Source organism: Salmo salar, chromosome ssa19 (assembly GCF_905237065.1).
Source record: "Salmo salar chromosome ssa19, Ssal_v3.1, whole genome shotgun sequence".
NCBI classification, from domain to species: Eukaryota; Metazoa; Chordata; class Actinopteri; order Salmoniformes; family Salmonidae; genus Salmo; species Salmo salar.
In genome coordinates this window covers 71662475-71677797 of record NC_059460.1, presented here as the reverse complement: position 1 = coordinate 71677797, position 15323 = coordinate 71662475, and the positions used below count along the sequence as shown (strand labels likewise).

Below are 15323 nucleotides of genomic sequence, written 5' to 3'. Positions count from 1 at the left end.
TTCCCTCTGCTGCTCCTAGCCTGTCTGACTACTAATACTAGTGTTACTGCAGGCCCCTCTGCTGCTCCTAGCCTGTCTGACTACTAATACTAGTGTTACTGCAGGTCCCTGTGCTGCTCCTAGCCTGTCTGACTACTAATACTAGTGTTACTGTAGGTCCCTCTGCTGCTCCTAGCTTGTCTGACTACTAATACTAGTGTTACTGTAGGTCCCTCTGCTGCTCCTAGCTTGTCTGACTACTAATACTAGTGTTACTGCAGGTCCCTCTGCTGCTCCTAGCCTGTCTGACTACTAATGCTAGTGTTACTGCAGGTCCCTCTGCTGCTCCTAGCTTGTCTGACTACTAATACTAGTGTTACTACAGGTCCCTCTGCTGCTCCTAGCTTGTCAGACTACCAATGTTACTGCAGGTCCCTCTGCTGCTCCTAGCCTGTCTGACTACTAATACTAGTGTTACTGCAGGTCCCTCTGCTGCTCCTAACCTGTCTGACTACTAATACTAGTGTTACTGCAGGTCCCTCTGCTGCTCCTAGCCTGTCTAACTACTAATACTAGTGTTACTGTAGGTCCCTCTGCTGCTCCTAGCCTGTCTGACTATTAATACTAGTGTTACTGCAGGTCCCTCTGCTGCTCCTAGCCTGTCTGACTGCTAGTGTTACTGCAGGCCCCTCTGCTGCTCCTTGCCTGTCTGACTATTAATACTAGTGTTACTGCAGGTCCCTCTGCTGCTCCTAGCCTGTCTGACTACTAATACTAGTGTTACTGCAGGTCCCTCTGCTGCTCCTAGCCTGTCTGACTACTAGTGTTACTGCAGGTCCCTCTGCTGCTCCTAGCCTGTCTAACTACTAATACTAATGTTACTGCAGGTCCCTCTGCTGCTCCTATTCTGTCTGACTACTAATACTAGTGTTACTGCAGGTCCCTCTGCTGCTCCTAACCTGTCTGACTACTAATACTAGTGTTACTGCAGGTCCCTCTGCTGCTCCTAGCCTCTCTGACTACTAATACTAGTGTTACTGCAGTTCCCTCTGCTGCTCCCAGACTGTCTGACTACTAGTGTTACTGCAGGTCCCTCTGCGGCTCCTAGCCTGTCTGACTACTAATACTAGTGTTACTGTAGGTCCCTCTGCTGCTCCTAGCCTGTCTGACTACTAATACTAGTGTTACTGCAGGTCCCTCTGCTGCTCCTAGCCTGTCTGACTACTAATAGTGTTATGTGTTATGTGCCTGGCATGGCATTGCATGCTCAGCTGTCAGCTTTTCCTTGCTATTTTAGGCTGTGTTAACACAGGCAGCCCAGTTCTGATATTTGTTTTCACTAATAGGTCTGTTGACCAATAAGATCTGATGTGAAAAATCTGATGTGATTGGTCAAAATACCAGTTAGTGGGAAAAAGATCAGAATTGAGCTGTCTTTGTAAACACAGCCTTGGTGGTCTACAAGTTGCCTCTCTTGTGTGTGTGTGTGTGTGTGTGTGTGTGAGCTCTTTTTCCACTGTATATTACATGACTCTTGAGGATGTGTGTGTTGCTTCCCTCTAGGAGATGTGAGAGTGAGAAGTCGGGTAGGATTTGACCCAGAAGGAAAAGGTTCCTACTCGTACCTGTGCATCGACTTCCGCACCCTACACTGTGAGTATGAACCATGCTAAAACCTTCCCATTCCTCACTACTTGCCTTAGAGGCTTTTCTCATTGACCAAAGTTGGAGAGGCAGTGTGATGACATTTCAATTGAAATAAAATGTACATTAACTTTTCAATTAACATTAGTGAAGGGAACTTTGTGCCGCGAGAGGGTTTGGCGCTTGGCAGCAGACATTTACTGTAAATATCCCTATGAAATATCCCAGTACAGCCACTAGCCAGCATGCTTCAACTTTGAAATCGATTTTTCTTATAACCTCTATGGAAGCGTCCCACCAACTCAACAGCCAGTGTAATCCCGTGGCGCGATGTTCAAATACCTCAAAAATGCAAAAACTTCAATTTTTCAAACATATGACTATTTTACACCATTTTAAAGACAAGACTCTCGTTAATCTAACCACACTGTCCGATTTAAAAAAGGCCTTACAACGAAAGCAAAACATTAGATTATGTCAGCAGAGTACCCAGCCAGAAATAATCAGACACCCATTTTTCAAGCTAGCATATAATGTCACATAAACCCAAACCACAGCTAAATGCAGCACTAACCTTTGATGATCTTCATCAGATGACAACCCTAGGACATTATGTTATAACATACATGCATGTTTTGTTCAATCAAGTTCATATCTATATCAAAAACCAGCTTTTTACATTAGCATGTGACTAGCATGTGACTAGCATTCCCACCGAACACTGCCGGTGAATTTACTAAATTACTCACGATAAACGTTCACAAAAAACATAACCATTATTTTAAGAATTATAGATACAGAACTCCTCTATGCACTCGCTATGTCCGATTTTAAAATAGCTTTTTGGTGAAAGCACATTTTGCAATATTCTCAGTAGATAGCCCGGCATCACAGGGCTAGCTATTTAGACACCCAGCAAGTTTAGCACTCACCAAAGTCAGATTTACTATAAGAAAAATGTTATTACCTTTGCTGTTCTTCGTCAGAATGCACTCCCAGGACTTCTACTTCAATAACAAATGTTGGTTTGGTCCCAAATAATCCATTGTTATATCCAAACAGCGGCGTTTTGTTTGTGCGTTCAAGACACTATCCGAAAGGGTAAATAAGGGTGACGGGCATGGCGCATTTCGTGACAAAAAAATTCTAAATATTCCATTACCGTACTTCGAAGCATGTCAACCGCTGTTTAAAATCAATTTTTATGCCATTTTTCTCGTAAAAAAGCGATAATATTCCGACCGGGAAATCGTTTTTTATTACAAAGAGAGTGAAAGTAAAAGCATGCTATCCCCTCATGCACGAGCCTCAGTCTGATGGCCCTCTGATAGAGCACTTGCCAAACGCGCTAATGTGTTTCAGCCTGGGGATGGAATTACATCGTTCAGCTTTTTCCCGCCTTCTGAGAGCCCATGGGAGCCGTAGGAAGTGTCACGTCATGCCAGAGATCCCCTGTATTTGTTAGAGATGATCAAGGAGGGCAATAAATGGTCAGACAGGCCACTTCCTGTCAGGAATCTTCTCAGGTTTTGGCCTGCCAAATGAGTTCTGTTATACTCACAGACACCATTCAAACAGTTTTAGAAACTTCAGGGTGTTTTCTGTCCAAAGCCAATAATTATATGCATATTCTAGTTACTGGGCAGGAGTAGTAACCAGATTAAATCGGGTACGTTTTTTATCCTGCCGTGCAAATACTGCCCCCTAGCCCCAACAGGTTAACCATATTACACGTTTGAAAAAAATGGAACCAAACCACATTACTCTTTAATAATGCAACAATTCACAAGCATGTGTTGACAATAAAGGATTTAATTTCTCGTCTATAGGCTACTGGTTACATTTTAATAAAGGATTTAATTTCTCGTCTATAGGCTACTGGTTACATTTTAGCTTCAAGACGAAAGCACAGGAGTTGCTAAGTGCATGTCCTCATCAAGTAACGCTATCCTATCAAATGTAAGATAAGGTTTACTACCCCCTCTTATGAATATAAAGGTACAGTAGACCTACCTTAACCCTTACCTTAACCCTTAACCCTTACACACACACATATATATAAAGTGAATTGATTGGGGAGCTGCGACAAGCTGTTTTATAAGGAAGCCCATACCTGCCATCCCAAGAAATGTATAAATTGAAATGCCTCATGATTTGTTCAACTTGTGCACAATGGATCTGTGTTCTGATCAACTGCAGCCTATAACAACCACAGCTGCAGGTATCTTAGAGCCCTTCTGATCGTATCTGGGCCTGGTCAGGGGAAACCAAGCGGTAACATCATATTTAAGACTAAGCTATTTATAGCCTAATATAAGCCCATTTTATTTGTGTTCTGAGAAATTGTGAATGTGATCAAATTTGGTTGATATTCAAACCGTGGGTGGCTACCTTTTTTAATCCAAAATTACTGACTGGAATGAATCAATCAACACAATAGTGATGACATACTGTATGAGAAACCTTTTAATTACAAATGCAAAGGTCTACACAATGCAACCCTTCATAAAGCAAGCTCAGCCCGGCTATTAGTTAGTTCTATTGTCCAATAGCAGTTGTTGTCTCTCTGTCTGTGTAAAGGACCCATATGATAGAATTGTAATAGATATCATATGGACAAGTGCAAGGTTGCTTCAGTTTGACAGGGTTTTAATCATTTCATCCTCCCTAGGGCAAGGAATTTTTCCATTACTTAAAAAAATAGATTAAAAAATGTACTGATTAGAAAAAGATTCATGGTCCCATCATAGTCTATATACATAATTTATTTATTTTATTTCACAGCTGGTTACTGTCACACCCTACATCTAGGGTCTGGAGTTGTTTAGGTTAGTCTACCAGATCAGGAAAAACTATTTCTCCCCCACCACTCTGGGACGTGTGGTGCCACCTCTGAAATCACCACACAAATCAAAAAATGAACATATCCTTTTTGTCTGATCTACTCTCTGCATTATACATGTATTATGGTGATGGGGACGGACTTCCATAGTTTTACGTGGCTCCGTGCAGCCGGCAATTTCAGAATGCAACAGGCTGTTACTACAGTTTAGAGTAAAAACAAAATAAAACAAGTCTAAAATATTAGGAACATGTCTATATATTTCAGCTGTTTCAGAATCATTGCTTTGCTATTACCATTTATACTGTTCACACTGCCCTGCTCAGAGTGGGGGCAACTGTCGGGCGAGTGTCGTGCACTACCTCCAGAGGTAGCGTTAGAGACGCAGCAAGTTCACATGATATATATAGCCCAGGGTATTCTTTTGAAACCTCTAGAGAATCTGTGGTATTGTGAAAAGGGTGCTACTTGCTACCCACACTGAAGACTGGAATGCCACGACCCATTATTAACAACAAGCCAATAGAAGAGTGACTGAATATCTCTACATATCCAGTCTCAATTCATGCACTTGGTAGTGACATACAGTATTATTTTTCTCTAGCTACCCTCACTGATCAAATCCAATTTTATTTGTCACATGCACCAAATACAACCTTACTGTGAAATGCTTACTTACAAGCCCTTAACTCTATTTCTTGAACTGCATTGTTGGTTAAGAAAATATTTACTAAATGAAAAAATATAATCAATCAAACAAAAAGTAACGTAAGAAATGTACATAACAATAATGAGGCTCTATACAGGAGGTACCGGTACTGAGTCAATGTGCGGGGGTACAGGTTAGTCGAGGTCATTCGAAAAGTGACTATGCATAGATAATATACAACGAGTAGCAGTAGTGTAAAAACATCAGTTAAGAGAGCTAGAGATGGAACCCAAATACATACATACAGCCCTACCCCTGTGAGTACTACCTTTCTTTAACTCTGTAGATCTGATACGTACAGCCCTACCCCTGTGAGTACTACCTTTCTTTAACTCTGTAGATCTGATATGTACAGCCCTACCCCTGTGAGTACTACCTTTCTTTAACTCTGTAGATCTGATATGTACAGCCCTACCCCTGTGAGTACTACCTTTCTTTAACTCTGTAGATCTGATATGTACAGCCCTACCCCTGTGAGTACTACCTTTCTTTAACTCTAGATCTGATACGTACAGCCCTACCCCTGTGAGTACTACCTTTCTTTAACTCTGTAGATCTGATATGTACAGCCCTACCCCTGTGAGTACTACCTTTCTTTAACTCTGTAGATCTGATACGTACAGCCCTACCCCTGTGAGCACTACCTTTCTTTAACTCTGTAGATCTGATACGTACAGCCCTACCCCTGTGAGTACTACCTTTCTTTAACTCTGTAGATCTGATATGTACAGCCCTACCCCTGTGAGTACTACCTTTCTTTAACCCTGTAGATCTGATACGTACAGCCCTACCCCTGTGAGTACTACCTTTCTTTAACTCTGTAGATCTGATACGTACAGCCCTACCCCTGTGAGTACTACCTTTCTTTAACTCTGTAGATCTGATACGTACAGCCCTACCCCTGTGAGTACTACCTTTCTTTAACTCTGTAGATCTGATATGTACAGCCCTACCCCTGTGAGTACTACCTTTCTTTAACTCTCTAGATCTGATATGTACAGCCCTACCCCTGTGAGCACTACCTTTCTTTAACTCTGTAGATCTGATACGTACAGCCCTACCCCTGTGAGTACTACCTTTCTTTAACTCTAGATCTGATATGTACAGCCCTACCCCTGTGAGTACTACCTTTCTTTAACTCTAGATCTGATATGTACAGCCCTACCCCTGTGAGTACTACCTTTCTTTAACTCTGTAGATCTGATACGTACAGCCCTACCCCTGTGAGTACTACCTTTCTTTAACTCTAGATCTGATATGTACAGCCCTACCCCTGTGAGTACTACCTTTCTTTAACTCTCTAGATCTGATATGTACAGCCCTACCCCTGTGAGTACTACCTTTCTTTAACCCTGTAGATCTGATATGTACAGCCCTACCCCTGTGAGTACTACCTTTCTTTAACTCTGTAGATCTGATACGTACAGCCCTACCCCTGTGAGTACTACCTTTCTTTAACTCTGTAGATCTGATACGTACAGCCCTACCCCTGTGAGTACTACCTTTCTTTAACTCTAGATCTGATATGTACAGCCCTACCCCTGTGAGCACTACCTTTCTTTAACCCTGTAGATCTGATATGTACAGCCCTACCCCTGTGAGTTCTACCTTTCTTTAACTCTGTAGATCTGATATGTACAGCCCTACCCCCGTGAGTACTACCTTTCTTTAACTCTAGATCTGATATGTACAGCCCTACCCCTGTGAGTACTACCTTTCTTTAACTCTGTAGATCTGATACGTACAGCCCTACCCCTGTGAGTACTACCTTTCTTTAACTCTGTAGATCTGATATGTACAGCCCTACCCCTGTGAGTACTACCTTTCTTTAACTCTCTAGATCTGATATGTACAGCCCTACCCCTGTGAGTACTACCTTTCTTTAACTCTGTAGATCTGATACGTACAGCCCTACCCCTGTGAGTACTACCTTTCTTTAACTCTGTAGATCTGATATGTACAGCCCTACCCCTGTGAGTACTACCTTTCTTTAACTCTCTAGATCTGATATGTACAGCCCTACCCCTGTGAGTACTACCTTTCTTTAACTCTTTAGATCTGATATGTACAGCCCTACCCCTGTGAGTACTACCTTTCTTTAACTCTAGATCTGATATGTACAGCCCTACCCCTGTGAGTACTACCTTTCTTTAACTCTGTAGATCTGATACGTACAGCCCTACCCCTGTGAGTACTACCTTTCTTTAACTCTGTAGATCTGATACGTACAGCCCTACCCCTGTGAGCACTACCTTTCTTTAACTCTGTAGATCTGATACGTACAGCCCCTACCCCTGTGAGTACTACCTTTCTTTAACTCTAGATCTGATATGTACAGCCCTACCCCTGTGAGTTCTACCTTTCTTTAACTCGTAGATCTGATATGTACAGCCCTACCCCTGTGAGTACTACCTTTCTTTAACTCTAGATCTGATATGTACAGCCCCTACCCCTGTGAGTACTACCTTTCTTTAACTCTGTAGATCTGATACGTACAGCCCTACCCCTGTGAGTACTACCTTTCTTTAACTCTGTAGATCTGATACGTACAGCCCTACCCCTGTGAGTACTACCTTTCTTTAACTCTGTAGATCTGATACGTACAGCCCTACCCCTGTGAGTACTACCTTTCTTTAACTCTGTAGATCTGATACGTACAGCCCTACCCCTGTGAGTACTACCTTTCTTTAACTCTAGATCTGATACGTACAGCCCTACCCCTGTGAGTACTACCTTTCTTTAACTCTGTAGATCTGATACGTACAGCCCTACCCCTGTGAGTACTACCTTTCTTTAACCCTGTAGATCTGATACGTACAGCCCTACCCCTGTGAGTACTACTTTCTTTAACTCTGTAGATCTGATACGTACAGCCCTACCCCTGTGAGTACTACCTTTCTTTAACTCTCTAGATCTGATATGTACAGCCCTACCCCTGTGAGTACTACCTTTCTTTAACTCTTTAGATCTGATATGTACAGCCCTACCCCTGTGAGTACTACCTTTCTTTAACTCTAGATCTGATATGTACAGCCCTACCCCTGTGAGTACTACCTTTCTTTAACTCTGTAGATCTGATATGTACAGCCCTACCCCTGTGAGTACTACCTTTCTTTAACTCTGTAGATCTGATACGTACAGCCCTACCCCTGTGAGCACTACCTTTCTTTAACTCTGTAGATCTGATACGTACAGCCCTACCCCTGTGAGTACTACCTTTCTTTAACTCTAGATCTGATATGTACAGCCCTACCCCTGTGAGTTCTACCTTTCTTTAACTCTAGATCTGATATGTACAGCCCTACCCCTGTGAGTACTACCTTTCTTTAACTCTAGATCTGATATGTACAGCCCTACCCCTGTGAGTACTACCTTTCTTTAACTCTGTAGATCTGATATGTACAGCCCTACCCCTGTGAGTACTACCTTTCTTTAACCCTGTAGATCTGATACGTACAGCCCTACCCCTGTGAGTACTACCTTTCTTTAACTCTGTAGATCTGATACGTACAGCCCTACCCCTGTGAGTACTACCTTTCTTTAACTCTGTAGATCTGATACGTACAGCCCTACCCCTGTGAGTACTACCTTTCTTTAACTCTAGATCTGATACGTACAGCCCTACCCCTGTGAGTACTACCTTTCTTTAACTCTGTAGATCTGATACGTACAGCCCTACCCCTGTGAGTACTACCTTTCTTTAACCCTGTAGATCTGATACGTACAGCCCTACCCCTGTGAGTACTACCTTTCTTTAACCCTGTAGATCTGATACGTACAGCCCTACCCCTGTGAGTACTACCTTTCTTTAACCCTGTAGATCTGATATGTACAGCCCTACCCCTGTGAGTACTACCTTTCTTTAACTCTGTAGATCTGCCACACCAGACAGATTGACTGACAGATGTTGGTGCATATCTTATTTATTTCACACACTGATTAGTCCTCCTCGCCATCTAACACTGGCTGTCTTAATGTAAATAAGTCAACCTGAAGAATGCTTATGTGACTGAGCAGGGTTGGTGATCAGGAAGTGAAGTTACATTTAATTCAGTCATGTCTTATAGAGAAAATACTGTACAATATTTAATTCAAGAATTTGATGTCAATTAATCTCCTAAATGTTTTAAATGACCCACCCCCCCCCCCTCTTAATCTGAGTCCTGCTGCGTGAAGTCAGGGACTCCCAGCCCAGAAGAGTTCTCTCTCAGCCGACATACGTTTCGTGTGCGTCTTCACTTCCTGGTTTAAAATGAATGGCCTTCCACGGAATACTGACGTGCTTCCTAAGTAGAACCATGGCTTTCCAGCCAGCCATGGTGTGTGTGTGTCCACTGACAAAGCACGACGTGTGTGTGTGTGTGTGTGTGTCAAGGCAGTAGGCTAAGAATAGGTGTGTGTGTGTGTCCACCCTTGGGCAGTAGTGTTCATAGTCAACCGGTCTTAAATCCAGTGTGACCTCACTGGAATGAAGTACATCAATCATTTGTTTTCTACACGTGTCTTATTGATTTATTCTATTGTTTCATCAGTATTCTAATTCTTATTCACTTATTCAACATTTGGTAATTTGGATAGCCCTTACTGTCTAAATTAGTCCACCCAAACTAGTCCACCCACCCAAAGTCCACCCAAACATTTGTTGTGCAACATTCCTGATTAGGATTTATAGCAGTTTGAGACTCTGCGGATTATCAAGCAGAGTACATTACTAAATGATTATATAGTGTCCCTCTATGTCCCTTTCTGTAGAGCAGGAAACTTAAGTAACTGTCCAGTGAAACTCTCCCTTTTAAACGTTCATATTCTGTTAACTGATACCCAAATAATGTTGTTGACTTGTCCTGCACTCTTATTTGTGGCCAAAGCATCAATTGGAGAAAGAAACTATTAACTCCCCACCTCAAACTTGTATCTCTTGAAAGATTATAGCCATTTCCTCATACTCCTGGGAAGGATGGGCTGGCCAATCAGCAGTCTACTTGCATGAATATTGTTAATGACTGGTATATGCCCACAACATTCTGTGCTTGGGGTATGCCCACAACATTCTGTGCTTGGGGTATGCCCACAACATTCTGTTCTTGGGGTATGCCTACAACATTCTGTTCTTTGGGTATGCCCACAACATTCTGTCCTTGGGGTATGCCCATAACATTCTGTTCTTGGGGTATGCCCACAACATTCTGTTCTTGGGGTATGCCTACAACATTCTGTTCTTTGGGTATGCCCACAACATTCTGTCCTTGGGGTATGCCCACAACATTCTGTTCTTGGGGTATGCCCACAACATTCTGTTCTTGGGGTATGCCCACAACATTCTGTTCTTGGGGTATGCCCACAACATTCTGTTCTTTGGGTATGCCCACAACATTCTGTCCTTGGGGTATGCCCACAACATTCTGTCCTTGGGGTATGCCCACAACATTCTGTCCTTGGGGTATGCCCACAACATTCTGTCCTTGGGGTATGCCCACAACATTCTGTTCTTATGGTATGCCCACAACATTCTGTTCTTATGGTATGCCCACAACATTCTGTTCCTTGGGGTATGCCCACAACATTCTGTTCCTGGGGTATGCCCACAACATTCTGTTCTTGGGGTATGCCCACAACATTCCAACACACAAAAGCTGCTTTTTAACATACATAGTTTTCCTTCAAATGTTGTACAATTATTTCACTCATATTGTAAGTAATTATAGGTAATATTTCATAGAAATCTGGAAACACTGAACAGTTACTTGAAATCTATGCATTATATTTCTATCTACCATGTTGTAAACGCTTTACTTCTAAATAACTCTGATGTTCTAAGCCTTTGTCTCTGTGCCTTCAGCCTGCTCAGACTCAGCCTCTAGTCTTATCCCTGGTCCTGGCTTCAGTTCAGCTGGGCCTGTGTCTGGCAGGAGGCTCCGCAGACTGCTCAGCTTCCAGAGGTACCTGCACTCCTCCCGTCTGCTCCGGGGAACACCCCACCTCAACCCCCTCCACATCCTGGATGAGGACTACACCGGACAGGCCAAGGTCCGATGCTCACACCCTCTTAGCCAATCATACACTCGTAAGCATGCATACACAATTCATAATTATGTCTTAACACAGACCTACATTTGCATGTTTTTTCTCTTGCAGTGTATGCTGGAAAGGGTCGCGACCTGGAATTTCGACATTTTCCTCTACGACAGATTAACCAATGGTATGTTTCTGACAGATGTCCATCTTTCTCCCAAAAGCCTTACCTACATATATGTATTCAATCAAATGTATTTATAAATCATTCAGTCAAATGTATTTATGAAGCCCTTTTTACATCAGCAGATGTCACAAAGTGCTATACAGAAACCCAGCCTAAAACCCCAAACAGCAAGCAATGCAGATGTAGAAGCACGGTGGCTAGGAAAAACTCCCTAGAAAGGCAGACATCTAGGAAGAAACCTAGAGAGGAACCAGGCTCCGACGGGTGGCCAGTCCTCTATTGTCCGTGCTGGGTGGAGAGTATAAGAGTACATGGCCATTTAAGGCCAGATTGTTCTTCAAGATGTTCATCATCCTCAGAGAAAAAGCGAAACAGTGTAACATTACTGCATAGGCCTCCTTTCAACTCAGGCATTTGTAGACAATGGCGCCCTCTGGTGTTTGTTTTGATGAATGCTGTGTAGATGTGGAATGGTCGTTTTTTCCATAGATTTTCATTGCAATGCTATTGCAATGGTAAACTCCACCACAAACACAAAAATACATAACTACCCAACCCCAAACACTATTCCTGATCAGATCTTTAAACTACATCTACCATGTCTCCCCTCTCCTTGCAGGAAACAGCCTGGTGACGCTGACCTTTCACCTCCTGAACCAGTATGGTCTGCTGGAGCTGTTTCAGCTGGACATGGTGAAGCTGTGGCGCTTCCTGGTCATGGTGCAGGAGGACTACCACAGCCTCAACCCCTACCACAACGCTGTGCACGCCGCTGACGTCACGCAGGCCATGTACTGTTACCTGCGAGAGCCCAAGGTATCAAACAGAGCTATTATTCCATTGTACAGAAAGTATTCATAAGTAACTTACTGGGCTATTGACCACCTTATCCCACTGAGCTAAAGCCTAGGCATTAGCTTATGAGTCTTCAGGCCAGAGGCAAGGTTACCTATCATGTACAGTGCATTCGGAAAGTATTCAGACCCCTTCACTTTTTCCACATTTTGTTACATTATTCTAAAATTGATGTTTTTTTTCCTTCATTAATCTACACACATACCCCATAAAGACAAAGCGAAAACAGGTTTTTAGAAATTCTTGAAAATGTGTTACAAATAAAAAAACGGAAATATCACATTTACATACACTACCGTTCAGAAGTTTGGGGACACTTAGAAATGTCATTGTTTTTGAAAGAAAAGCACATTTTCTTTTCCATTTTTAAAATAACATCAAATTGATCAGAAATACAGAGTAGACATTAGCTGTTGCAAAAGCAGCAGCTACTCTTCCTGGGGTCCACACAAAACATGAAACATAACATAATAAAAAACATTAATAGACAAGAACAGCTCAAGGACAGAACTACATACATTTTTTAAAACACACACGTAGCCTAACTGAAGATCTCGTACAACGCTATGTTCTACTCCCTTCACAGAACAGCGCAAACAGGCTCTAACCAGAATAGAAAGAGGAGTGGGAGGCCCCGGTGCACTGAGCAAGAGGACAAGTACATTAGTGTCTAGTTTGAGAAACATGCGCCTCACAAGTCCTCAACTGGCAGCTTCATTAAATAGTACCTGCAAAACACCAGTCTCAACATCAACAGTGAAGAGGCGACTCCGGGATGCTGGCCTTCTAGGCAGAGTTCCTCTGTCCAGTGTCTGTGTTCTTTTGCCCATCTTAATCTTTTATTTTTATTGGCCAGTCTGAGATATGGCTTTTTCTTTGCAACTCTGCCTAGAAGGCCAGCATCCAGGAGTCACCTCTTCACTGTTGTTGTTGAGACTGGTGTTTTGCAGGTACTATTTAATGATGTTGCCAGAATAAGGCTGAAACGTAACAATGTGGAAAAAGCGGGATGAGCAGAGAAAAGTACGCCTACATTCCCTGTCTCTCCGTAGCTGGCCAAGTCCCTGACGTCCTGTGACATCCTCCTGGGCCTGTTGGCAGCCGCCACTCATGACCTGGACCACCCGGGAGTCAACCAGCCCTTCCTCATCAAGACCAACCACTACCTGGCCAAGCTCTACAGGGTGAGAGCACATCGCTGGTGCATTCCACAGCTCCTGTAGCTTTCATATTAGACATGGCTGGAGGATACTAGATGGCCATGTTCGACAGGACAAAAGTGTTGATAACTTGACCTAGTTCATGGGTTATTTGTTATTTTAAGATAACGTTGAGGTCTATGATTGAATGCACTTAGTAGCTCAGGATTACAGCGTTCTAAAAATGCTAATGTGTATGGGTCTGTAGAATTCCTCTGTTCTGGAGAACCACCACTGGAGGTCTGCAGTAGGTCTGCTCAGAGAGACCGGCCTGTTCTCCCACCTGCCTGCTGAGGATGGGTCAGTCTGTTCATTTCTTTTCCCAGTGCCAAGTGATTTAATGACTGTTTTTAATTAACCGTAATGGCAAAATGTAGATTTCCGCCTAAATAGACATACCCAAAGGTAACTGATATTAATGTATAATTACATGATTCTGACATGCAAAAACTTGGTATATTTGGAAAGGAGCCATCTGCGAGATTATGAGGAGTGATCAGAAGATGGATAGGAGTTACATAGTTCACTGTACACAAGTCATCTTTCATTGACAAGCTATAAGTGAATTATTGATGACTAGAGCTGGAAACATGTCAGATTGTTTCCACAACATGTGAACAATATCAGAAAAAAATGATTGATAGACCTAACAACTACAAATGGGCAGATGTTTTAGTAAGTGGTGTCAGGTGTGGTCTCGGGACGTTTCCAAGTGTCCCTAAACCTCTCCAAAGTGACATATGTCTGTAAATGAGATAATACCAGTGCTATTACATATTGCAATCCCTAAATGCTATTTGTTCAGTATAAAAACACAATTTCTACCATATCAACCTCACTCAAACATTGAGGTGGTGTTATGGAGCATCCAGGATACATTCAAGGTGTACATTCAAAGTGTTCAAATGTGGTAATTGCACTGTTTTTGCACACTGGAAAGTTATTATTCACTATTGTTTAGCTATCCATCTTCTGGGCCTGATCCAAGGCAATTTCCTCTTATCTGATTAGGTCAACCTATCTAAATTAGCATACACCGTTTCATGGCCTAAACTACTCAGAGTAATCATTCACTAAACAGGATACAAAAGAACTACAGTTTAACTTGAAACATGTTCCATTTTTAACAGAATCCATCAGGCTAGGTTTGATACCCCCCATGTAGCTCTTGCTCAAACACAGACCAAATGGAAGCTTACCTTGTAAGATGTTTGGTGAAAACGTGTAAAAGAAACATATTGACTCTCGGGGCTGGTGATCAGTAACGGTAGGTCACAGGCAGACAAATAAGACATCCTCATGATCTGTGGAGTCCCGGCTTTCGGTGTGTCAACCTATTCCGTGTTTATTTTGTTTATGCTTGACAACGCTTAACATAATGTAGGTAGCAGCCATCTTGAAATGAGCTCATCGGCTCGCCCTGCCCTTATAAATTCTAATGCCCATATATTGTAGTAAGTAACACCAAAGATTTGAAGACACCGATCAATAGCCAAGATACTCATCTTTCCGCAGACACCCTGCTTTTGCAGATAGGGACTACTGTTCTCATACCAGACTGTTCTCATATCAGACTGAATTGAATTTTAAAAAATCAAATAGGGTCCACAAATATGGGGACTTTACATTTAGAGGTTTTAAAGATCAAGGTAATGAGTTGTTGTTGTACATTTAAGTATGGTAGTAAAACGCTTAAAGCATATTTAATGAATTCCTCTGTTCATCATCTCCTCAGGCTGAAGATGGAGCACCAACTGGGTTCTCTGATCCTGGCCACTGACATCAGCAGACAGAACGAGTACCTGGGAAAGTTCAGGACACACCTGGACCAGGATGACCTGTGCCTGAGCAATGCCAGCCACCGACACTTCATCCTCCAGGTCAGTTACCAGCTGG

At 42.6% G+C, this 15323-nt stretch overlaps 1 protein-coding gene across 2 annotated transcripts in view; it reads left to right on the top strand.

The window, feature by feature from the left end:
• LOC106579529 (high affinity cAMP-specific 3',5'-cyclic phosphodiesterase 7A) overlaps positions 1–15323 on the top strand; it is a 57129-nt gene that overhangs the window by 39459 nt on the left and 2347 nt on the right. Inside the window, exons 3-9 of one of the 2 annotated variants that reach the window (XM_014159525.2) lie at positions 1543–1632; positions 11014–11201; positions 11310–11373; positions 11993–12189; positions 13281–13412; positions 13636–13727; positions 15163–15307. In XM_014159525.2, the coding sequence (XP_014015000.1) occupies positions 1543–1632; positions 11014–11201; positions 11310–11373; positions 11993–12189; positions 13281–13412; positions 13636–13727; positions 15163–15307 (908 nt within the window). The remainder of the gene's footprint in view (positions 1–1542; positions 1633–11013; positions 11202–11309; positions 11374–11992; positions 12190–13280; positions 13413–13635; positions 13728–15162; positions 15308–15323) is intronic. The other variant, XM_014159526.2, reaches the window with a different exon arrangement.